At 45.0% G+C, this 25,874-nt stretch overlaps 1 protein-coding gene across 6 annotated transcripts in view; it reads left to right on the top strand.

Moving 5' to 3' along the window:
- Foxp1 (forkhead box P1) overlaps positions 1 to 25,874 on the top strand; it is a 527,364-nt gene that overhangs the window by 351,529 nt on the left and 149,961 nt on the right. For all 6 annotated transcript variants that reach the window (XM_052722207.1, XM_052722208.1, XM_052722211.1 and 3 more), the window contains one exon: positions 22,966 to 23,151. In XM_052722207.1, the coding sequence (XP_052578167.1) occupies positions 22,966 to 23,151 (186 nt within the window). The remainder of the gene's footprint in view (positions 1 to 22,965; positions 23,152 to 25,874) is intronic.

Here is a 25,874-nt window from a genome sequence, read left to right as displayed (position 1 = left end):
TTAGGTGCTTCTGCCTGTCATATTCTGGCGGTTTATCTTCAGCGTCTGGATTTGCTTTCAGACTTGAATGTCTATCAAGCTGCCGTTGCTTTGAATGTGAGATCAAAAGAAGATGAATTCCAGTAAAAAAAAAAAATTTCCTTCTATGAAGAAAAGATTGGGGCCTATGTAAACATCTCACTGACAGCTCCCAATGAGTTATTTTAGCCGAGTATTAGCACCTGCCTGACAGACAGGCCAGCATTCCATGCTCAATAACAAATCAGACGCTTCTGTGGCAGGGATCTCGGCCACAACAGCAATACATTTTAGGACGGAAGCCTTTGCTATCTCCTTGTTTTCAGTTGGATATGGCTGTTCGACTCTTCCTCCCGTTTTTCAGGCTGACCTGCTCCACCTCCTGTGGGTCACCACTTCTTTCTTCTTCTTCTTCTTCTTCTTCTTCTTCTTCTTCTTCTTCTTCTTCTTCTTCTTCTTCTTCTTCTTCTTCTTCTTCTTCTTCTTCTTCTTCCTCCTCCTTTTTAACAGTGCCTGTCAGGTTCTACTGGTGACTGAAGACAGGACCTTGTTAATCAGTTTAGGACAGGGTAAGGAGTATTCAAGTAGGCATGTGGGCACTGTGCGATACACGGGTAGTTTTCCTGATAGCAGACGGGGTAAATGTAAAGGAAAAGCAATCAAACCAGATAGAGGGCACATCCCTGGAATGCTGGATGATGTGATCTTTAAAAATATATGTGATCCAAATCCTCTAAGGTCAGCAAGGTCTGAATACTCTCTCTCTCTCTCTCTCTCTCTCTCTCTCTCTCTCTCTCTCTCTCTCTCTCTCTCTCTCTCTCTCTCTCTCTCTCATCCTGCCTATGTAAATGTCACCACAAAAATATCTCAAGAACAGGTTTCCTGAAACCCTGTTGGTGTGTACTTGCCTGCGTGCGGGAGCTGTGTTTGGCTAGGGCTTGGTCTACTGGGGCACACCGTGTGGGCTGTATCCCTCCCTGCTTGCCATCCTGGAGTGATTTAGATGCGTTGAACATTAATAGATTCCTTTAAGTGCTCCGTGCAACTTTGAAAATTACCTGCAAGCTCCAACTGATCTTCCAGCTTTGAAAGTGAAGAATTACTTGAGGAATTCTTGTGGTTTCCTTGTCGTTGAGTGAGAGCCCAGCCAGCTACTGTGGAGACAAACCTCCCTGAGGTTGCCTACAAAGGGCAGTGTTCCAGTGTGTTCTCTCCTCAAGTGTGCTTCAGCGCTCAGCACTTCCTGTTTATTCAAACATCTCTTTTACCACTCGGCAAACCCCCGCTTCACAGAAACAGCCAGAGCTCATCCACAGCAAGACAGAACTGCAAAGAGAGACCGTGCCGACTGACTCACTCTGTCAAACTCTTCATTTTCTCTGTAAGTGTCCAGAGGAAAAAAAAAGAACATTTTCAATGGGTTAAACTTTTAAGCTGGGATCTTTGCTCGGGCAGACGTTCTGTAAAGGACAAAATGAGATGCTTCAAGTTGTTTACTGTGTGCTCCCTCCTCTCTCCATCTAAGCTTTTTTTTTTTCTTCTTCTTCTTCTTCTTCCTTTTTTTTCCACCATAGGGATTCTGCTAACTCCTTGTTAATTCTCTCTTGATTTCACATGTGGCTTTGGCTCTGATCGGGAAGAACCAGCCAGTGTTGTCAGACACTTTTACAGGCTGGATGTAGATTGTAACTTTCCCTCCGCCGCTGCTGTGTGTGCTGCCTGCCTTTTTCCTCCCTGTTATCTCAAGTCCTGAGAGAGTGTGGGGCTGGTGCCGGTGACACTCTGCAGAGTTGTCCTGGGAGGTTGACATCATGACACCGTCATCACGGGCGAATCGGTCTTGATAATATTTGTACCAATTTCATGCCAATAAAAGTCAGACTGCCGAAGCACGCACGGTCATTAGCTCATTCATATTACTATTGTTTAAACGGAGTGGGCTGCCAGGGGAAAGAGAAAGCCTGCTGCCTCGATTCCAGCAATGGTGGTTAACTGTGATATCGGACCCTCTTTTGAGTGTTTTCACTGTGGGTAATTAGGGTGGCCGAGCAAGCCCTGGCACTGGGATGGCAGAGCCATGTAACTCTTGGGCTCTTCAGGAGAAATGACTTTAGAACACATGGTATGAGCTTTTTAAAAATGGGTCCACCTTTTCCTGCCGTGGTCCACCCTCTGGCCTCTCTCCCCTCCCTCTCCACCCCCTCCAGCCCTGTTCTTCAGCTTCACTATAATTGGCAAGCCAGGTGTTATTTTTTTTTTAAGCTATGTACTGATGAGGGAATAGACAGGAAGTAGAAAATTGGCTCCTTAGATCTTAAGAGAATTGCTATTATTTTGAACTTGGTTAGTCCTCAGACTAAATATCCAGAAACTTCAATATTTTCAACAGCATCTGTTAGGGTAGGGAAAGAAATAGAATTTTCATAGTTGTCCAAACGGTCTAATAGAAGAAACATCTACACAAATAAACAAGTCTCTGTGTGTACTGCTGTGGCTGAGATGGCTTTTTTTTTTAAATGTCCAGAAGTTGTCCTGCTTTGCAGGAGGGGGGGAAAAGATGTTTGTGACTGCCTTAAGGACAATTTGTTTAACAGTAGGAGTAATTGTAGGGAAGATGGAAAGAGTGAGCGGGCTATTTACTCAGATGTTAGTGTAGGTGTGGGGCCGAGAGCGCAGTGTGGGAACAGTGGGCTGCTCTTCTCGCTATCTCAGCCTGTTTGATGACCATCAGATTTCCCAGCTCGCTGATTTTGTTTTTTCTGGATGGCATGTTTGATTATTTATCAGAAGGGAAGGGAGGAGGTGAGGCAAATAAACATGTGACCAACGTCTGTTTTGTTTTCCACTCCGAAAGCCATGCCCTTTACCAGATACACAGAAAATAATAAATGCATTGTTTTAGGATAAAAGGAAATTATACATGTCCCCTTTTCTTTCTTTTGTTTTTTTTTAGACAAGTGAGTTAACCCTTCAGGCTCAGGAGCTTTTTCTCTTTCTCTTTAAATTTCCTTCTGATACTTTGCCAGGCTTTGTAGTAAGAATGAATTTAGTGCAGTGGATGGATACAGTTTCCCAAGATTAGGGGTTCGGTGCTTTGGAAGGTTTAGGTGCCTGAACCACTCAGTGGCACCACGTTATAGTATGTTGTGGCTCACTTTAATAGGACTCCCATCTCACTAATAAATAACTGTTACAGTTTTGGTGAAGGCCAATGTATTTGTTTATTTACTTACTTGTTTATTGGGCATTTGTCTGTTTCATCTGGTACTAAGGATTGAACATAGGGTCTCATGTACACTCTGCCTCTGAGCTCTCATCACCACGCTCTTTCAGGGGTTTTCAATCTGAGCTCTGAGCAGCTCAGCTAAAGGCACATGTGTGAGTGTCTGTGGCTTGTGACAAACACAGTTTAATGCCAGCCTGTGTTTGGCTCCTCCCAAAAGGCTGTCACATGCTCTGAGAGAAGAGGTCTACTTAGGCCTTTGTGTCCCTCAAAAATTCCTTTTAGGGCAGGAAATAGTTGAGCACTTGCCTAGTAGGAATAAGGTTCTGGATGAAATCTCTAGTACCTCCAAATGATGTGCACATATAGTCTAATACTAGTCTGTTCGATAATATAATATTCCACAATCTTAAAGATGGTTACAGTCTTGCAAGTACTCCAGAATCCAAGGGAAAGTCCCAAGGCTAGATTCAGTGTAGATTTTAAAACAATCCACCTAAATTATTTTCTCACTTTAGCCTCTCAGTTTTCAAGAGGGGTTGGCATGGGTGCCTGTGGACATTCTCAGGGGCATAGGTACACCTACCTGCTGGCACCTTCTTTAGAAAAGGAGTCAGGGTTCCCAAAGGAACACACTCACTCAGACTCATCCTATGACAGGGATGTGCATGGCCCTAACCCGGTGACGGGCCCAGACAGAGGCAGCCCTGTAAATCACAGCTGAAATCTGTGTGTTTGCCTATACTGTTTGGGAATGTGAACTGAAAATATGCACACAGAGGGATTCCCTCTCCATTGACTATATAAGGAAGAGTGCAGCCAAGTGCCGATACAGCATGGCTTCCCTTGGCTGGCCCTGCCTTGGGCTTGGGGATTGCGGGAGCTTTGCTTTGGGGAGGGCACCAGTGGGAACCAGTAGCCTGTCTGCCTCCTCCCTTGTCATCTCGAGTACTCCACAAAGGCTGTTGGTTTGGATAATCATACTTTGTAGTTCCACAGAGCCTTTTGTCTGTAGAAATCAAAGTGCCTGACTAATGTGAACTTGTTGATACTCAGAACACCCTTGGGACATCAGTAGGCTGAAAAGGTGATCCCACTTTTAAGGTGGGAGAAATGTCCTGTTGTTAAAATAGTTTACAGTTCCTGGGTGTGTCTGTGAGAGTGCTCAGACTGGACCTGCCCAGGGGTGACTGGGTGAGTAGGAAAAGCATCCTCCTCCCCCCAAGACGGGCTGTGTCTGACTACGGATCATCACCTTATGAGAAAGTATTCTGACCTGAAAAAAAAAAAACAAAACTCTCCTGGAAAGTCTAACTATTTTGTGATATGATGGTGACAGGCAATAAGGACAGGTCCTGCTAAATATTCATCTAGTTATGAGCAGAGGTGGGATATACTTTTTTTTATTTTTAATATTCAGCATGAGCTGAATATCCTGGGTTTTATTTTGTTTCACTTCAACTAAGGATGATGTTGGAGACTTTAACTTCTACAAAAAATCAAGTTGATGTGTCTTTGCACACATGACTGTTGGCTATGAGTCAGTTGTGAGTTCCTATGTGGTTTGGTTCCTTGTGGATGAAAGATCTGAACCCTTTCATTCACCCTGAATGTTCTGAGTGACTGAAGCCCCGAGTGACTGACCTCCTTTCTGTGGCTTCCAAGCACATAGTAAAAAATTGCTGGAGTGCCACTTCTTCTAAGCCTCAGATGGACAGACAGAAGTTTGCAATGCACACTGCTACTATTTAGGTTATTTTGGTTCCTAATAATGTTTGTTTGTTGGAACCTGGATTACAAATTAGATCTGAAAAATCACTACATTTGAGAAGTAACTCTCATGACTCTAGTTTGGCTCAGGAACCTGCCTTTTCAGCAGGCCATCAAATGTTAACAATGTATCATGGGCAGGTAGGTGGTGGTGTCCTGCTTGAGTTTTATCAGGCAGTCACTCCTTTTCTTGTCTTTACCTGTTTATTACGACAGGGGTTCTGGGATGTATTCCTGTTCTTGCTGGTGAAGAAGCTTAGGCACAGGAAGGTTGAGTCACTTGACCAAACTCACATCGCTAACAGGTGGTTAAGTAGGACTTGGGGTCCTGGCACAGTGACTAGTTGTCACTTAAAGCACCCTGCACCCTGCTTCTGTAGAGATATGCTAATGTGTCAGAAAACAAAGTTGCCTGATTTCAGACTTGTAATCTTTCTCTCAGGGTCAGTAATTCCCCCAAATTCCCAACGAATCATTATTTCTTCATGCTTAGAGACTCAAGTTCAACCATATGCTAAACTGTGGTTACCGGGAGTTCCAGAGGTCACTGTCACTCCCTGAGCATAGCTGTGAGCACAGCTAAGCACAAGACAAGCACAGTTTGGTTTTTAATGTTCCTTCAGTTTTTATTTCAAGGGTCTTACTGTGTAGCTCAAAATCAGGCCTTGACTCTAAACCTCTTATCTTGGACTTCAGCGTACTAAGGATGTCAGGCATGTGCTACCATGACAGATATTTGGTTTTGGTTGTTTCGGGATTTTACTTTTATGCTTAAATTATGTGTATTATTGTAGGGGATGGAGAGGGGCTGTGCCTTGAATTCAGTGCCTGAGGCCGGAGGCGTCAGGTTTTGTGGGGCTGAAGTTAAGAGGTGGTTGTGCCGAACCAAGTGGGAACTCATGAACTTTAGACCAACAGCTGTGGAGCCTGCATGGGACTGGACTAGGCCCTCCGCATAGCGAGACAGTTGTGTAGCTTGGTCTGCTTAAGGGGCCCCCTGGCAGCAGGATCAGGATCCATCCCTGGTGCATGAGCTGGCTTTTTGGAGCCCACTACCTATGGTGGGACACCTTACACAGCCTCGATGCAGGGGAGGGCCTTGGATCTGCCTCTACTGAATATACCAGGCTCTGCTGACTCCCCATGGGAAGGGATGGGGTGAGGTAGGTTGGGAAGGAAAGTTGGTGGGGAGTGGGAGGAGGGATGAGAGGGGGGACTGTGGTTGGTATGTAAAATGAATAAAAAATTTCATAATGAAGAAAAAAAAAACCCAGCACCACAAAAAAAAAAATAAATAAATAAAGGTTGTTGTAAGCCATCAGTATGGATGCTGGAATCAAACTTGTGTCTTCTGCAAGAACAGAGCTCTTAAGTACTGAGCCGTCTTGTCAGCCCTACCTGGTTTATTTTCATTTTTTTAAAATGTCCTTTTAATTCTTGGAGCAATAGCTCCCCCAATCTAGTTTTCTATTGCTGCCTTCCATCTCTGCCATAAGGATCGACTCCTTTAAAAACACGTTCACTGTGCAGTAGTAGCTTTTGAACTGGAGGGAGGGTAACACAGTGTAGATAGCTGTTCTGGCCTGTGTGAAGAGCAGGTTCCATCCGCAGTGGAGGGGACAGAGGAAGAACGCGAAGGAGGGATGATGAAGGGACAAGCTGCTTTTGAGTGTACTTTTTAATAGTGTGTGTGTGTGTGTGTGTGTGTGTGTGTGTGTGTGTGTGTTGTATATACCTTTTAGTGTGGATGTATCCATGGGCGAGAGGCCAGAGATTAATGTTAAGTATCATATTTGATCACTTTGCTTTTTGGAGACAGGGTCTATTGGTGCACTTATTAGGCCACTCCACGTAGTTAAAAGGAGATTTATTTAATGACGTAACTTACAAATTAAGGGATAGGTAGGTCGCGGGGTCTGGGGAAGGTGTATCACAGTCCAGCGGTGTTCTCTGGAGCTCTGCTTGGTCCACCTCCACTATCCAGGGTCCCTGAACGGAGAGAGCGCCCGCCGATCCAGATCTCGGGTCCCCAGGAGGTCCCCAGGCGCCTCCCTTGGCCCCGCCTTGTAGGCGTGACAGTTGCCCAAGTCTCAATGGGGGTTGGAACTTCCAGATCAAAGCTGGAATGGCTACCCACTACAAGGGTCTCTCACCGAACCTGGAACTCACCCATTGTCTACAACTATTGGACCAAAGGCCTACAGGATCTTTCTGACTCCCTTCCCCAACACTAGGGTTATAGACATTGTCACCTGGGTGCCCTTCGTATAGGTTCTGGAGATTCAAGCTTCAGGCACCATGTTTGCATGGAAAATACTTTACTGACGGAGTCTTTTCCTAAGCCTCCTCAGTGTGCTCTAAAGGTGCCTTGATTTTTCTTAAAGACTCTGCCATGCCAGGCAAGTAGTTCTGTCTCTACCTAAGTGGAAGAGTGCCACATCAATGCATTATGATGGGGTACAGAGTACTCACAGTGGTGCCCACCTTGCAGGACCGTGAAGGGATTCTCTGTAGCCACGTGACCTTAGCCACAGGCTATGACTCAGTTTAGAACCAACAAAGGCCCAGAATTGGCACTCAGGAAGTGGACAATTGATGCCTTTAATACTCCGTCAGGTGTCCCTGACAGTACAGTCATCTCCCTCTGCCGGCACTCATTCTGTGATTGTTACTAGCCACCTAGATTCCTGTGTGCATTGTGCTAATAGTGCCAACTCATCATGTGACCTACCTCCACCAGGTACTGCGCTGAGGACTTTGCGTTTGCACGGCAGTCCTTACGGTTTCACCTCATCCTGTGCTGTCATCTGTTCACTGCACGTAGTGATAGCATATGAGCATATAGCATAGGGATGGTGAGAACTAAACGCGGTGGTGGGACTTCACTGCTTAGTGCTTGTCTGGTGAAAATACTCAGCAATTGCACAGTTGGGTGGGAGTGATTTTTGTTGTTGATGGAATATGATCTGCAAAGTCTCCTCTGGCCTTGAAGTTGCTGTGTTGCCCGGGTGACCTTGAGCTCCTTATCCTCCTGCAAACACCACTCAGTTGCTGAGATTCCTGTTACATGTCACCATGCATGGTCTTCCTGGTGCTGAGGCTCAGACTTCAGGCTTTGTTCCAGCTAGGCATGAGCTCTACCAACTGAGCTACCTCCCCAGCCCTTTTGAGATCATCGTCTGTATCCTCAGTGACCAAAGCTCAGAGCAATTTGAAGAATGTAGCTATTTAACAATCCCTAGCTCCACCACTCTGTACATTCATCTGTGTATGTCTATATATGTATATGTACATTTTTATATATAATTATAATAGTGTGAGAATATACAATGAATTCAAAACCAGGGCTGTGCCGTAAGTGGTGGCACATATCTTAAATCCCAACCCTGGAGAGGAAGAGACAAGCAGATCTCTGAGTTTGAAGCCCTCCTCTTCTATATAATGAATTCCAGACTAGCCAGATAACAATGAAAATCAATTAATTGGTTAAGAAGAAGATGAGGGCTGGCCTGGGGTAAAGGCTTAGTGTGTGAAATACTTGCTGTACAGATGTGAGGACCCACGCTCGCTCGGGTCCCAAAACCCCCAGGAAGCCCAATGCGGTAGCAGGCATCTGTAATTCCAGAGCTGTTCTGTCAAGATGGGAGGCAAAGATAAGAGAGCCTCTGCAAGTTCAAGGGCCAAACAACCTGGCGCATGCTCAGTAGAAAAACAGCAGAGTCCCTATGTCAAGTTAGAGGGCAAGTCTGACACCAGAGCTTGCCCACTCACCTCCACATGTATGCCGGGCTACACATGTGGCCGGATTCACTCACATGAGCCGAGGGGGGAGAGAAAACAAACAGTAGGACCAGAAATCCTTTGTCCCTGAAAGCCAGACCTCATGGGTTCAGAGAGGTAAATGAAGGCATAACGTAAGATGTCTAGGTGCAGGAACGGTTACTGGGCTTCAGGAAAATTGTGAATTAAAAAGAAAGAAAAGGAGGGAGGGAGGGAGAGAGGGAGAGAGAGAGAGAGAGGGAGGGAGGGAGGAAGAGAGAGAGAGAGAGAGAGAGAGAGAGAGAGAGAGAGAGAGAGAGAGAGAGAGAGAGGAAAATCTGTGGTCTTAGCCTGGGAAGATAGCACAGTTGATAAGTAAAGTGCTTGTGAGAACCTAAGTTAATCCCCAGATCTCACATTTGAAAATAAGTTTAAAATGTTTTAAAAGCCAGGTGTGGAGGTGTACACTTGTAACCTAGGGTTAGGGAGGTGGAGGCAGGCAGATCCCTGGGGCTCCCTGGCCAGCTAGCCTAGCCTATTTGATGAATTCCAGACCAGTGAGAGACTCTTGTCTCGAATAAAAGGCAAGAAGTCGTCCTTGAGAAATGACATCTGAGGTTGGCCTCTGGCCTCAGCATGCACACACAAACATGCACAGGCATACACACTCAAACACACCCTATCTGTGATCTATTTAGGAAAGGAAGGTTGTTTGTTTTTCATTTGAATTCTTAAACTTAGCTGGGTATGGTAGTGCACGCCTTTAATCGTAACAAATGGGATCCAGAGGCAGATGGATCTTTGTGAGCTTGAGATCAGCCTGGTCTACCTAGTGAGTGCTAGGACAGCCAGGGCTATGTAGAGAGACCCTGCCTCAAATAAATAAAGGAATAAACAAAGGAATAAATAAATAAATAAATAAATAAATAAATAGATGAATAAACAAATAAGTAAATAAATAATGAAGAAATATGTAAATAAATATGGAATTTAAACTTCTTGAGAATTGCATACTGTATTTAAATCATTCCCACCCCTTTTTCTCTTTCTGTACCCTGCTCCTCTCTCTTGAATTTATGACCTCTTCTTCTATATATTGTTCCACATACTCACACACACACAACCTGCTGAGTCTATTTAGTGTTGCACTATGTGCTTATGTTTAAGGATGACCTCTTGGGATTGGATAACCCATCAAGAGTTTGTCATACAAAATTCCGTCTCTCAGCAGCCGTTGATTGCCTGTAGCTCTTCCTCTTAGGGCAGAGCTTGTGAAATTTCTCCCATCCATGTCGGCTTATCAGGCTCTGCTGTTACTATGCAGGCCTTGTTCAGGCCACCACGCTGCTGAGATTTCACGGGTGCAGTATCCCTGGCATGTCAAGAAGACACTCTCACAATGCATCCTGGCTCCTGGCTCTTAGAACCTTTCACCCCACTCTTCTGAGATGTCCCATGAGCCTTCCACACAGTGGTTATGTTGTTGATGTGCTGATTGGAGTTAGGCATTGGGAGATCACTACTACTACTACTACTACTACTACTACTACTACTACTACTACTACTACTACTTCTTCTTCTTCTTCTTCTTCTTCTTCTTCTTCTTCTTCTTCTTCTTCTTCTTCTTCTTCTTCTTCTTCTTCTTCTTCTTCTTCTTCTTCTTCTCATTTTGACCAGTCGTGGATCTCCGTAATAGTCCCCATGTCCTTCAAAAAGAAGCTTCGCTGATGAACGGTGCGAGAGACACTCACCTCCCTCCTGAGGTTACTTTTCAAATAAAACCTTTTGGTTTAGTCAAGCTGAAATGCTGGCAGCTTGTCCCAGATGGCTTGAAGAAGGCCAGGGCATCAAGGGATGGTGATGACTGCATCCCTGTCCCCAGAGCATACGGGTGGAACAAGGTAGCCAAAGAGGTAAGAACTCCCAGGTAGGAGAGCTAGGGATACCGGGCTTGTGAGTTTTCATAGCAGGAGAATCTAGGCAGCTGCTGCGATCAGAGCAGTGTTGGTCTCCTGGGTCTGAGAGTGTCATCAAATTCTTCTGTTTGATGGACCTGGCTTGGAAGCAAGGAAAGATGAAATGGTGATGAGTATCTGGTGACCTTGGACACATAGGCCTGCCAATGTGACAATCACTTTAAGCATCCTGGGAATGGGGAGAGTGGTTGAAAAAAATAGTCTTTTTCTATGGGGGAAAAAAAAGGACCGTGAGGTTAAAAAGTGTGATTCTATTAAAAAAAAAAAAAAAAAAAGGCCGTCCCTTGTCCTGAACACAGAAGGAACCGAGGCCATCCCTGTGTTTTGGGCTCCCTATGACCTCACATCCATGTGCCGGGATTCCTGGTCACACCATCTTTGGGCTAATCAGTGACCTTGTACAATGTGACTATCTCGTTCTCTGGAGACAATGTTTGTTTGTTTTTGTTTTTCTGCCCTGGACATTTGCGACCTTGAGCAAGTCACATTCTTTGGTTTTCTACTTTGAATCAAGAATCATAAAACTTTTCCCATCTCCCTGAGAGAGGCAGAGAGCAGTAGATAAAGCAGCAGGGAGAAGCTGACCTCGAGTGCCCAGAGGGTGGGGGGTCCACTCAGCAGGCTGTTTTACCTCAGCTAAGTTCCCTGAGGATAGCCCTGGTGGCTGAAGTTCCTTTCCGTTTCCTAGGGCCCGTTTTGTTTGAGTCTTTGGTGCGGGGAGTAGAACTCATGGGCCTTTTTGAGACAAGCACTGAACCATCGAGGTACCATCTCAGCCCCTTAAAGTGCTACCAGACAGAATCACTGCTGTTTACTGTTCTTTCTTTCTGTTTTCAGCGGGGGTGGAGGGGGTGGGGGCGGTTGGGAGGTGTTGAGACAGGGTTTCTCTGTGTAGCCCTGGCCATCTTGGAATTCTCTAGAAACCAAGCTGACCCTTAAGGAATGCAGGGATCCACCTGTCTCTGCCTCTTGAATGCTGGGTGCATCACCACTGCCCAGCTGGGAGCCGCCAGGGCCCCACATCACTGCTGTTTTCAGTACTGCCTGTGGGGGACAGGAGATGGGGTGTTTCTCCTTCCCTGCAGACACTTTCTTTTCATCATCAGTCTTGTTTGGGCCCCTCTTTTCTTCTCCATGTTGGTTGTATTTGTTTGTTTTCTGCTTTCCTTTCTTTTTAAAAATGATTTATTTTTATTTTATGTCCATTGGTGTTTTGCCTGCTGCATGTGTGTCTGTGTGATGGTGTCGGATCCCCTGGAACTGGAGTTACAAACAGTTGTGAGCTGTCATGTGGGTGCTGGGAATTGAACCTGGGTCCTCTAAAAGAGCAGCCTGGGTTCTCAACTTCTGGGCCATCTCCTCAGCCCCCCTTTGTTTTCTGTCTCTGCTGGAATATTACCTCTAAACCATTTTCACTCTTTGCATTTTCTTTCTTCCTCTTCCTCCTCCTCCCCCTCCTCCTCCTCCTCCTCCCCTCCTCCTCCTCCTCCTCCTCCTCCTCCTCCTCCTTCTTCTTCTTCTTCTTCAATTTTAGGCAAGAGAAAGAAGGCCTTTGGGAAGCAAAGCCTTCACAGGTATTAACTGCCTCTTAGGGTATCCTGAGTGTGTGCAATTCATATTACAAAAGAAAAGCCTCTCTCTCTCTCTCTCTCTCTCTCTCTCTCTTTCCTGCCTACCCCATTGTGTGTGTGTGTGTGTGTGTGTGTGTGTGTGTGTGTGTGTGTGTGTACAAGAACTCTGTGTTTTAGTCAACCCACTATCCTTTCAAGCACACTTTACCCAGGCACTTCAAGCTTCCACATGAACTGATCTGAATCTGAGGCCCCAAAAGATGTGAATCTTTATTAGTCATAATGAATTGCTGGGACACAACCTCATAAAAAGCACTGGTAGAAAACGGGGTTAATATCAGGAGTTATAGATCCTTTGATTGATTTATCCTCACATCTGACCCCTGTATTTTCTATCTGGAGCACTGAAGAAGGCTTGTACCACTTATTCAGTACTCTAAAAAAAAAAAAAAAAAAAAAAAAAAAAGCCAAGTCTGGACTTTAACAGGGAAAACAGGGTTTGATGCAGCATCCAAGCTCACATTTACTTTCTTGCTTTATATGTATTTTTACTGTGTGTATATGACTGGTGCACACATGGGGGTGTGAGCTGTTCCATATGTAAGATATCATTTTCTTTTTTGGCTGTCCATGTTCTTTCTTTCTTATTATTCATTTTATGTATTTAGTGTTTTGTCTGCCCATGTCTGTGCACCACATGTATGAGTTACAGTTGTGATCCAGCATGTAGGTGATGGGAATTGAACCTGGGGCCTCTGGAAAAGCAGTCCGTTCTCTCAACCACTAAGCCATCTCTCTAGGCCCCATGTTAGTTCTTAAGACAGGGTCTCTCACTGAACCTGGTTTTGCCTAGGCCAGCTTGGCTCGTGAACTCCAGGGATCCGCCTATCTCCGGTGTCTAGATTACAGACTTGAGCCATCATAGTTGATGCTGGGGATCTGGCCCCAGGTCCCCATGCTTGCCCACTGAACCATCCTTCCATCTCTCTAGCCTCCCAGCTCACATTTTAGATGGTTCCTAATAAACTTGAATGCCGTGTTTTGCCCTAATGATCACATTGCCTGAAGTCCTAGCCCCCAGGCTGAGATCTTGTCCAACTCTCATGAGTTCAGCAGGCCAGGGCTTGGGCAATGCTGAGGTGGAATCTCTCCAAAGACAACTCAGGTGCAGGAGCCTTGGCGGGGGTGACTCAGAGTCTGGCACTGGCTCCAATAAAGAGCAGCCAGCTAGTGCTCCAACAAGGTGGTTATAGGTTCCTGTGTCCGTAGGAGGAGGAAGATGGGCTGGCATTTTCCTTCTTTCTTGCTGTCTTTCTTAAGAGACTTCAAACAGGCTTCCTGAATGTTTATAGCCATTAAACTTATTTCATTCAATTTTGCAAGAAGATCATAGATTGACCTTTTTTTTTTATTTTAAGTCTCATGAAAATTCTTATTCTTTGGTGGGAAGTATCCTCTGTGTGCCTTCCAAATGAAAAAGCATTAGTCATAATCGCTGGTGAATACAGGGTATGCTGACCTCTGCTGCTCCCTAGGTCTCCATTAGGGGTGGGGCTCCTAGCAGAAGCCTCCCCCTGTCTGGGCCTTCTGATCTCTCTCCAGGTGTCTGCAGTGACACTTGAGCTCCCAGCGTTAGTGCTGGCTCATTGCTGTGGTGGCACCATAGGACACACCTGTTTCCCATGTTCCCCCTTTTCTTCAAAATAAAAATAAAATAAGGCACAAACATCACTGGCCATCTCCCATCCTAATAACATTCAGTCTAATAAGTGGCCAGCACAGAGCAATGCTCCCCACCTACCCTGTTCCCGTGTTTGGACACTTTGTTAAATTCTGAAGTGGGAGCAGGGAATGAAAAGTGAGGGATGTACTCAGTAATTGTCACGGCAATACATACCCACTACCTTGTGTGTAGCTTAATCAACATGAAATCAAGTCAGTACAGATATGTGTAGCCCAGCATGGAAAGGTGTAGTGTGTAGCAGTGCTGGGTGGGGTAGGATGCAAGAGTGGTTCAGGTACTTGGGGATGCCTCCTCATGGCCTCTCATCTCTACCCATCTGACCTATGAACTATCTTCTTCTTCTGTATGTAGGATACTTTTTAAGTTTCTGTGTGCCCCCTGCCCCTCGCCTTTTTTTTTTTTTTGAAACAGGACAGGATCTCACTGTGTTACCCTGGCTGCCCTGGAACTCACAGAGATCTGCTTGCCTCTGCCTCCCCGGGACTGGGATTAAAGGCGTGTTCTACCCTCCCTAGCCCTCTTTGGATTATAACCCAAAAAGTGTTAGGATGCGGCTGAGATGCAGTTGTCTCCTAATGTTTTCATCATGTCTGTCTTCATCCTGTCCCTCCATCTTTTTTGCAAAGACTGTGGGCCATTTTTGGAAACCCACGCAGGATGCCCTGTCTAATGATCTACTCTTGAAGCATGTGCTGAAATCTTAGGATACTTCCCCCCGTGTTAGGACTCTGAGGAAGATGATGCTGAGAGAATCTTTAACCTCCAGGTAACGAGATTAACAGTGTCCCAGTTAATCTTAGGCTGCACTCTGCTCCAGCCACTCCTGAGATTGGAGTCTGCTGTTGGATTGCTGACAAGTGCCTGTCTGGAGTCTGTACCTCTTTGACTGTAATAGTATAGACCCAAACAGTGTTGGGCTAGTTTAAAGGGTTTGTGAGAGACCGGTAGCCCTGGCTATTGCCCACCCAGACTGTGGAGAGAGCCTTTTGTTTCGTTTGGTGCGTCAGTAACATGACCTCTTGGTGCATTGAGGGACTCTCTTGCCCTGCGTGCGTGTCTAATACAGTCACCTGCATTGCCGTCTTTCCTTGGATATCTGATATGTTCCGGGCACTAGAGTACTGGTGTGAGATCGGCTTCCTTTCCCACTGTTCAGTGATAACCAAAGGCTCCATTTGAAATCCATCGTCAATTGTTTTTAAAGATCCATTGTTGAGGGGATAGGCAAACAGTTCAGTAAGTACAGTGCTTTCCCTGGAAACATAAGAGACCTGAGTTCTGTTCCCTAGCATTCACCTAATAGTTAGGCAAGGTGTGGGTGTTGTGCTGGAAAGGCAGAGACAGGGTGATCCCTGAGACTTGCTGAACTTCAGGTTCAGTGAGAAATCATGTCTTAAAAATAGAGTGGAGAGCTGGGCAGTGGTGGCACAAGCCTTTAATCCCAGCAGAGGCAGAGGTAAGCAGATCTCTGAGTTCAAGGCCAGCCTGTTCTACAGAGTGAATTCCAGGATAGCCAGGGCTACACAAAGAAACCCAGTCTTGCACCTCCTCCCGCTCCCCGACCCCCCAAAAAACCCAAAACCAAAAAGACAAAACCAAACCAAAAATAAAGTGGAGGACAATTAAGGGCATTTTATATAAACCCATGGTCTCTACATATACGTGTATTCATAGGCACACACACACACACACACACACACACACACACACACACACACACGCACACATGATGGTTTGGAGAATTTACTGATTCAGGATGCTCTTGACTTTGTAGACCTGCAAGCCACCTTTGTTTCCTTGTATTCCCTGTGGAAGCATCCAGGGGAGCTAGAGAGCTGGGTTTCCCCACAGGCTGTCTGCAGAGCATTGTCCTCCTGATGAGCACCATTCTTTAAGGTGGTTCTTGCTGACTGTGCCTAAAGCCAGGAGGAGATTGGAGCAGGTGGGAAGGCTTGCTAGCGGGGACTGTGTGTGAAGAGAAGGCCAGAAAGAGGCATGGTGTTAGAAGCAAGATGTCTTTCCTTCCAAATTTCTCATGCCTTTTTTTTTTTTAATGTGTATGATTGTTTGTCTACATGTATGTGTGTGCCACATGTATCCCTGGTGCCCATAAAGGTCAGAAGAAGACATCAAATCCCCTGAATTGGAGTTACAGATGATTATAAACCACTATGTGGGTGCTGGCGTTCCCCTGGAAGAACAGCCAGTGTTCTTGATCACAAGCCATCTCACCCCTGGGTGAGCAGTGGCTGTTATTAGCCCATGAAATTATCTGAGAAACAGGTTTTATCTTGAGGGCTACGGAGAGTCCAGAAGAGAAATTAGAGGAAAGGTTAACAATTCTGACCTACTTTTAAAGCCACAAAAGGGAAAAACTCTTAGTGTAGACAGTAGATACCAGAGTCAGGTGCATGCCTTTGGTGGGTTTTGTTTTTATTTGGTTATTAAGGTCCTATGTATTGAACCCAGGGCCTCACACATGCTAGACAAATACTTTATGAGTGCACTAGACCCACCCTTCTCCCCATTTAAGATAGGCTCACTCTGGTAGCCCTGGTTAGTCTAGAACACCTGATTTTGCAGTCCTTACCTTTCTCAGGTTTTCTCTAAGTAGCCCAGACTGGCCTTGAACTTGTAATCTTCCTGCCTTAATCCGAACTGTAGCCTGGATTACAAATCAGGTCCCACACCATTGAGAGGCTGTAAATTACCTGATGCAAACCCCACAGACTCAAGAGTTTATATCAAGTTTATGATGGTTTCAGCTTTTGAAGCACATGGATATATTTCGTATGTCCCAGTTCCTTTTGAAAAAAAAAAATAGAAGTGATTTTGAGCTTCAAGAACAGTTAATTCACAGTTCCCTTGCCTGATAGCCAAACTTAATTTATCTTGGAGAACTGATTTTTAAAGGATAGGCTTACAGAAAAATTTTCCTCAAGCACAACAAAACAAAACTTAAAAGACACACAAACAGAGATCCGACCGAGATAAGGGTTGCCAACCCTCTTCCCATAAAAGGGCTATATATGAAGCTACTGTTAAAATTTAAATCCAACGTCATGTTCACGTGTGGCAATATATTCTTCTTTTGATTTTCCCCTACTCAATTAAATGAGTAAAATCTCTGCCTATTACATGATCTCAGGAGAGCAGATGACCGACCAGATTTGGCCTACAGTCTATATTGTGTGAGCCTGTGACCCTAAACTTTCCAGTTGCTTTCATTTTTTTTTTCTTTTTGAGGACATCCACATGTCAGTCTCCTCTGAGACAGACTACTAAGAGTGTTGTGTAAAAATCTCTTTTAAAAGTTTCCTCCTTCCAGCTTGCTTTATGGATGTGTGTGTGCTTGCGGGTACTGTTTTATGTAAACATGTTAGTATTTCTTTAAAAGTGGTAAACATGTTTTTGAGTACTGGCTACCTTGATAAACATGCTAAACATAGGATTACCTGGCCCCTCATCTAAGCACCTGCTATGAACCTGAGACACAAATAGCTCAAATGTGGTAAACATGCCTAAGTAAAACATCACTTGTAAGAAGCAGATGGTGGCACTCATTTACTTCAAAAGTGAAGGCATTGTTGAGAATGGAACCATCTTGAATCCAGAGCACGAAGACATATTGCAAATGCCCAGGTTCCAGGTTACTATGGAAATATAGTCTGGCAAAGTAGCAACCCATCCCATCATTTAATTTGCAGGCTCTGTGTTGACACTCAGAGATGGTGGGTGGACCTTGGTGTCTGTGATCCCTTTTGCAGATAGGGCCTTAGAGAAGAGTCAGAGCAAAGCGGCAGCTGGGCAGTCAGTCTAGGTGAAGGTTCTGCACGTGTGCATTCCTGTTTGTATAAGTTCACAGGGCTGTTTCCAAGTGCCGGCTTTATCAGCTGCTTCTGCTGGGTGACACCCTCCAACTGAGCCTTTATTGTGACCTGATCTCAGTGCTCAAATACAGCACAGAGTCATCCAGTGCCAGCAATTGTCACATCTTTCATAAAGGAAGTGTTGATTCAACCCAGCCAGGAAGAGCCACCAAGAGTAAAAGGTCTCCAGAGATGGGATTGGGCCATTTAAGTTATTTACATTAACGCTTGGTGTGGAACATGAGCCAGCGGCGCTGTGTGCTGTAAAAGAGAAGTTCTTTGATTTATTCATGTCCTTGCATATGAATGCTCTCACCTCTTCTTCTCTTCCTCTTCTCTCTTCCTCCTCATCTTCCTGTCCTCCATCTCTCTCTCATAGATATACTGACACATATCTACATACTTAGTCTATTTCCAGTGAGCCCAGTTTTATCTTTTAACAGAACATGAAAATCTTTTCTCCAGTTGTCATTGAGACACTGTAGGCAAGTAAGATCTGTCCTTTCTCATTTCTCTGTGATGCTAGAATAAAGATCATCTCCTGGGCTAAAGTACTGGGACCCGAGTTAAAGGGTGTCAATGTGTGTTGATGTGCCGCCGTGGGTCAGAATGGCTATTAAGGACTCATATTTGGGAGGCATCATGAACACCAGTCTGTGGGGCAGTCTTTCCAAATCTTCCTTAGATCAGATCAACCATAAACACTCAAGCTGAGGAAGACCTTGAACTCTTGATCTTCATCTGTGGTGGTCTGAAAGAAAATGGCCCCCAAAGGGAGTGGCACTATTAGGAGGTGTGGCCTTGTGGAGTAGGTGTGGCCTTGTTGGAGGAAGTGTGATACTGGGAAGTGGAGCTTTGAGGTATCATATATGCTCAAGGCATGCCCAGTGAGACAATTCACTTCCTGTTGCCTGCCTATCAGGATGTAGGACTCTCAACTCCTGCACCATGTCTGCCTGCATGCCGCCATGTAACACCACAATGATAATGGACTAAACCTCTGAAACTAAGCTAGCCCAGTAAATGTTTTCTTTATAGGTGTTGCCGTGGTCATCGTGTCTCTTCACAGCACTAGAAACCCTGACTAAGACACCCTCTCTCCACCTCCTCCATCCTGGGATTACAAGTGTGTACTGTCATACCTAGTGGAAGCCAAAGTCTTAAGCATTAAAGCTTTGTGATCCCTTTTGTGGGTGACAACTCAAACTCTAGATGGCAGAAGTTTAGATAATAGGGAATTCGTGGAAACACCCCTTAGTGTCTGATGTCAAGCATATTACACATTCACATCAATTAAGTTTTAAAATTCTTGTTGAGACCCATGCTGGTTTTCAGTTTTATTTTTTGAGAGTGATTTTCCCCCCACCTTTGCTAGCATATTCATAAGGCAAGAGAATTAACATGGAATATTTGTAACAGTTTCATACTCAAAAGATTCATTCTCTGCACTAGTGTTCTCTCCATCCAAGACACTTGAAATTCCTTTCCTTGTTTTTATTTACTTGCAGACTAAACCCCCAAAGCCATTGTGTACAGCTCGCTCTTGTTCCGTCTGTCCGTCTGTCAATAGGTTCAGTGACATTTCCTGTGTAGACACCCACGTCCATTCCTACGGCTCTTCCCTGTGTTCCTGTCTTCCCTCCTTTTCCGTAGTCAGGCTCCATGGGACATGTGTGGGGAGTCTGGGGCTCATCCGATGAGCAGTTAAGTTCACATACCCCATGTTGAGTCTGAAAAAGACATCACAGGGTTGGCAGCACAGCTCTGTGGATAAAAGCCCTTTTTACCCAGGCCTGAGGACTTGAATTCAGTCCCTGGAACAGACATTAAGGTGAAGGAGAGAACTGAGGTCACAAAATGTCCTTTGACCTCCTCAGATGGGTGCACACACCCATCATACACACAGTAATAATAATAATAATAATAACAACAACAATGACATCAGCTATATTAAATTGTTCACACCTGAAATTATAAGCCTGAGGATTCCCACAGTTTACTCTGAATGTATAATGACTATATTATAGAGCCTGTTCAGTCAACATTGGTTGCAAAGGAAACTTTGGCTTGCTCTTTCCACTGTCTTCTGACGTACGTGTGTGTGTGTGTGTGTGTGTGTGTGTGAGCGAGCGCGCGCGCACTCATGAGAATCATTATGTGTGCATGAATGCTTTTTCATAGAGATATACAATACCTTCCCTTTGGCTGAGATGAGGAATAGCTTGTATTGGTTCTAGAGACTTCAGCTTTGAAAGTCCAAAGCCTGGTCTTCAAGTGTCTTGTGAATCCAGGGAAATGATGCAGTTGCGGTTTTCTCTGCCTCAGTGCTGGACATAGGATAGTCTTTCATGTTCCCTCCTGTATTTCTCTGCAGTATCTTTTACTGGCTGGAGCCTCCTTTTGGAATTAGCCTTTACCCAGGGGAGTCTTATGGTAAAGCTGGGGGTGTAGAATAGTTTCCTGTCCTGCACGAAATGCCTGAGCACTTTATGTGAAACCGCTAAGGGAATGTGGCTAGAAGGGAGGCATTTGCTCCTGCAGGCACCTTTCACAGGGGACTATTTTTCTTATATGATATAAATGAAATCTTCACTCTGCCCACTTTTCCGCCTACACATGTACTGAACGTCTCCAAGGAGACAAGGAAACCCAGAGTCCAGAGATGGTGAATCCTCTACCGAGACAGCAGGCTGGAGTCTCAGGCAACTCTGCCAGGCGTCTTACCTTCCAGCTGCCCCTCTGAGACAGCCTCTCTTTCAAGCAGGCAATGCATCTCCTTTCTAGGCAACAGAGCCCAAGTACTTCCTATGCAGGGATCTTGGGGGTGAGTTAAGCAGAAGGCAGCCAGCCTGGGGGAAGAGGGGGGATGTCATTGGGTGGTGGCACAGGCAGGCTCCACTAAGCTCTTTCCGATGTCTCCTGCTGATTAGTGCTTCTGTTTGTTTCCCTCTGGACCTCTTAGCCAAAGAGGTACTACTCAGTCGTAAGAAGTGTCCTAAAAGTTCTTGTTACAGTATTACCTTAGAGCTCTGTTGAGTGAGCTTGTCTAAGAAGAAAGTCCACCTTTGCACACTCATCTTTTATAGATGTCTGCCCAAGTGCAGGAATCCCCCCACTGCTTCTCATCTCCCTGTTTGCATGAGTCTAGAACATGGGAGCCCTAGCCTTCTGACCCATCCTGACCTCAGCATTGGTACTGTGTTCCCAGACCTGTCTACTTCACTGTCCAAGTGACCTTGCTGAGCTTCTCCAAGGAAGCCAGTACCATGGCATTCCTTCATGGTCACTTTCCAAGCCCACATTATCAGATTTTGTTCAGGGCATTGATCACATCTCTGTGTGCCTCTTCCTTGAGGCACAAATAATATAAGTTGCTGCATTAAAAAAACATATATTTGGAGGAAATTAAAAAGATGTTTCAGTGGGTTAAGAGCAGTGACTGCAATTTCAGGGAACCCTAAGATCCGTTCCCAGTACCTACCTCATGCAACACACAGTCTCCTGTAACTCCAGCTCCAAGGGATCTCATACCCTCTCTGGCCTCCAGGTACCTTTTCATACATGCTGCACATGCATTTGCATACACACACACACTGATTTAAATTAATATTTAGAAATTATTTTTATATGATATGCAGTAGGGTTTTTTTTTTTGTGTGTGTGTGTGTGTGTGTGTGTGTGTGTGTGTGTGTGTGACTACATTGTTTTGTGAGCATCCTTTCTGACTCTTCATATGTGTGTTCTTGGTTCTCATTTGAGTGGACCCAAGCAATCTGACTTTTGAAGTGATTTTCTGGTGTAGTCCCTGTACACCTCAGTTTCCTATGTCTGATCCTGCTCTCATTTGCACAAAGGCATGGTGGCCTGCTATTAGTTTTATGACAGTGAATATCTTCATACTGGCCATATCCATGTTTCTAATACTTCTTTCTTCACTTGAACTAAAAAAGGGCTACCCAGTCATATGTTCAACCTTTGGAGGTCTCCTCTGTTTCCTCCGTCTTATTACTAATTCACACCACTTCAATAACTGCTGCCTTGAATGAAAACCTTCCCGTTTTCAAAGCTTGAAAGAGTCTTTTAGCCTAACTAGTTTGTTTCCCGGTCCATCGTGAAAAGTTTAAGGTGACCCCAGGTCACCTCTGCTAAGCTTCCCTTTTATTTTATACTCTGTCTGTCGGTCTACATAGGGCATCTGAGGCTGGACTCAACCTCTGAGGATGACCTTGAACTTCTGAGATATTTTGGAGATACCATAGCCAAAAGTTTGCATGTTGGGAAGAAGAACATCTACACATAATCAGTGTGCTAGGAACACACACACACACACACACACACACACACACACACACACACACACACACTCAGCTGAGGATGACCTCTGTTTCTGACCCTTCTGCTTCTATCTCCTAAATGCTAGGATTACAGTGTGTGCTATCATGCCCAGTTCATGTGGTACTAGAAATTGAACCCAGGGCTGGTGAGATCATTCCAGATATACTTCTAACTGTTCTAAGCTTTCTATGGAAATTGTTCTTATGGTGTCTCATTTTCCTGTGATCCACTGCCCAGATCTTTCTCCTTATTTGGGTGCAGGTGAGATTAAAATATGTAGAACTTGAGTTCCCAAGTTTCCCCAAGAAACATTCAGTAGGATACGGAATCTCCAGTAAGAGCCCTCCCTTCCTTGTCTCCTGAGCCTTACCTTTTCCTCATCCCCCAGACCCCACTCTGCTATCTGTCCACAGCAGCCATTCATACTTACAGGTGGCATGGCAGCTATTTAGTGGGAATGAAGTATCTCCTTCCATAAGATGCTGTGTCAAAGGAGTCATGGGTAATTTTATCCAATCAAAGGAAATGGAGGCGCATTCTGGGACGTTTTCTATGTAGACTGGCTAGAAGATTCATCGGCCATTTCCCTTGCCTGGAAATGAGCAAGTGAGGAGCAGCCCTGAAGGGTTTTTTCGGGTGATCCTCTTGGGGAGGGAATCCCCAGACATGTGAGAATAAAGCCTTGCCCTTTTCCTTGCAGGCCCTGCAGGTGGCAAGGCAGCTCCTCCTTCAGCAGCAGCAACAGCAGCAACAGCAGCAGCAGCAGCAGCAACAGCAGCAGCAGCAGCAACAGCAGCAGCAGCAGCAGCAGCAGCAGCAGCAGCAGCAGCAGCAAGTTAGTGGACTAAAGTCTCCCAAGAGGAATGATAAGCAACCAGCTCTTCAGGTAGTGATGCTTTTTTCAAAAAATTCCTGTTGTGCCCTTTGCCATGGCTGAGAAGCTGTACAGAGGTGGATTAGCGAGACCATTGCAAACGAACTGGGGACACCTCGTGCAAAATATGTTTTTAGTTTATGAGCTGAATCATGACATCATAAGAAAAATATCTATTTGACCTAAAGTTTGGTTTTTTTTTTTTTTTTGGGGGGGGGTGTTATGCCAAATTTTTAATGTTGGGAGGAATTCAACTCGTAATTCCATATGCTAGGGGGCTCATGCATGTATAAAGTAGCACTGATCACATCCATCCATCCAACTTCACTAATCCCCCTTTCCAGGCCCATGTAACCATTTTCCTACCTTCAGGTTAACTTCTTTCTAGTTTTCACAAATGGGAGCAAGCAGACCCTACTTACCTCTCTGAGTCCAGCTACTTCCATCACTGATACATCTTCCATCTCCAACCATTTTGCTGCAAACGACAGGGAGCCGTTCTTTGTGGATGAAATGACTCCATTATTGTTAATCCACTTATCTGGTGATAGGCACATAGGACAGCTCCACTTCTTAGGTATCATGAGCGTGTGGCTATCTTGTCAGTATATATGCCAATATATTATTTATTTTCTGGTGCTTTGGTAAAGCACCATGACTAAGGCAACTTCAGCATGACTAAGTTTATTTGGGCTTACCATTCCAGAGGGATAAGAGTTCATCATGGCTGGGAGGCATGGTGGCAAGTATCGGACTTGGCAGGACGTCTTCAGCCCTGAGCATGAAGCAAAGAGTGTGATTGGAATGGCACAAGGCTTTGAATCTCCCAGCCAGGCCCCAGGGACATAATTCCTCCAGCAAGGCTGAACCACGTAAACCTCCACAAACAATGCCACCAACTGGGGAGCAAGGCCTCAAATGCCTGAGACTGTGGGGGACATTCCACATTCAGACCACCACAACTGACTTCATTTCCCATGGCTTACACCCAGGAATGGTCTGGCTAAATCATGTGATGGTTCTGGTTTTCGTTTTTTTGTGGATCCTCATACTATTTGAGGACCCTTCACCATACTTTTCATAGTGGCTAGATTAATTGACTTCCCCACTGAGAACATACAAAGTTCCTTATTCTGGAGACGTATTTGCTATTCATAACTAGGGGACAAGGGTGCAGAGATGTTCCTGACATCTCATGGGCTTTGGACCAAGGAGGCTGTTCATCATTCCCCAGCGTCCAGTGCACCCTCCAAAAAGGAGTGCTACTTAGCAGCTCCAGATGTCTGCAGTGTCAAGAGCTTCTATTTGGCCCCAGGAGGATGTAGTGCTTCTGATATTATACCTGGTAATGAGTATAATAGAACACATGCCCTCCTTCAGTAGATGTTTGCAGAATGTTTCTGAATCATTAATTGAAAACGGGGAACAATTTTTATGAAATGATAACAAAAGAAGATTGTTTCAACCACTTCTCATTTCTGGCTCATCGAGGCCAAGGGGTTAATAGAGTAGAAAGAGGCGTGAGCTCATAAAATTGAATTTGGATTTGGGTCTTGGAGTAGAAAATTGCAGTAGAAATTTCAAAGAAACTTGAGTCAGGTATTTATGCCCACATTCAAAGTAGAAGATAGGCATTAGGTACCCCCCCCCCCCACACACACACACACAATGGAGGCTAAGGATGGGTTTCTCATTGGAAATTTTGTAACAATTTGTGATGAGCAGTGACACAATGTGTTGCTAGTCAGTGTGGGATCTACATGTGTTGACTTCTCCATGGGTTAGGATAAATTGATGCCTACTTCCAAAGTGTCCTGCACAGATTGTCCTGTCCTTGGTACACCCATTCTGGTTCTCTTGCTGTGTCAGGGAAACTGTCCCTCTTCCAAAAAAGTCAAACCTTCCAGTGACAGGTTATTGGGCAAATTGAATACCCGTGTGAACTGTTGACAAACTCTTCCAAGGACAGCTGTTTGGTAAACTACCAGCAACTCACACCCTCTTACCCGCCATGTGGGCGCGGGTGCGGGAGCCAGTTATAATGAGGTGCCGTGCCGTGGAGGGTGGATGTCAGGTGTTGTAAGAAGGGCTTTGTTGTGCAGATGTCTTAAGAACAGCTCAGGAGGATGAAATATGACTGTGTTGACCTTTCAGCCGTGAGCTTATTTGTCAGGATTCAAATAAGTTGAAAGGATCAAACTGAACAGTTTCCGTAGTCAGTCTGGGAATTGTGTTTCAGGGGTCAGCAGCGGAGGCCACATTGCAGATTCCATAACATAGCCAATTGTTGGTACATATTAAAGTACCAGGGCATCTCCTGCAGACAGAGACGCAATTAAAATTCTAATTTATTAATGTATACAGGGAGCTGGCCCAGCCTGTCACTCAGTGATTCAAATGCCTGTCCATTCTTTGGCCTCCTTCTTGGAGCCTCTCACAGCCTTGAAAATACTAGGAGTCCTGTTGAATTTATCAGGCCTCAAAGTGCATTGGGAAGACGACAATATAGTATTGGGAAGGCGGCATCCACAGTGCAGCTTTGGTGTTAAGTTTTTAAAAATGTACAAATACACTGTCTAGTCATAGTGCTGTAGAGTTGAATACCATTTATGATTAAAAATAAACTGGACTTGTTTTCCCTTGTACGTGTGTGTGTGTGTGTGTGTGTGTGTGTGTGTGTGTGTGTGTGTGTGTCTTGCATACTGAGTGTGTTAATCTGTCCAGCTCTACAGTTT

The sequence above is a fragment of the Peromyscus californicus genome, unplaced genomic scaffold, assembly GCF_007827085.1.
Source record: "Peromyscus californicus insignis strain IS unplaced genomic scaffold, ASM782708v3 Scaffold_6__1_contigs__length_162567912, whole genome shotgun sequence".
NCBI lineage: Eukaryota > Metazoa > Chordata > Mammalia > Rodentia > Cricetidae > Peromyscus > Peromyscus californicus.
The sequence above is the reverse complement of the archived record's forward strand: the minus strand, read 5'-3'. Positions and strand labels throughout refer to the sequence as shown.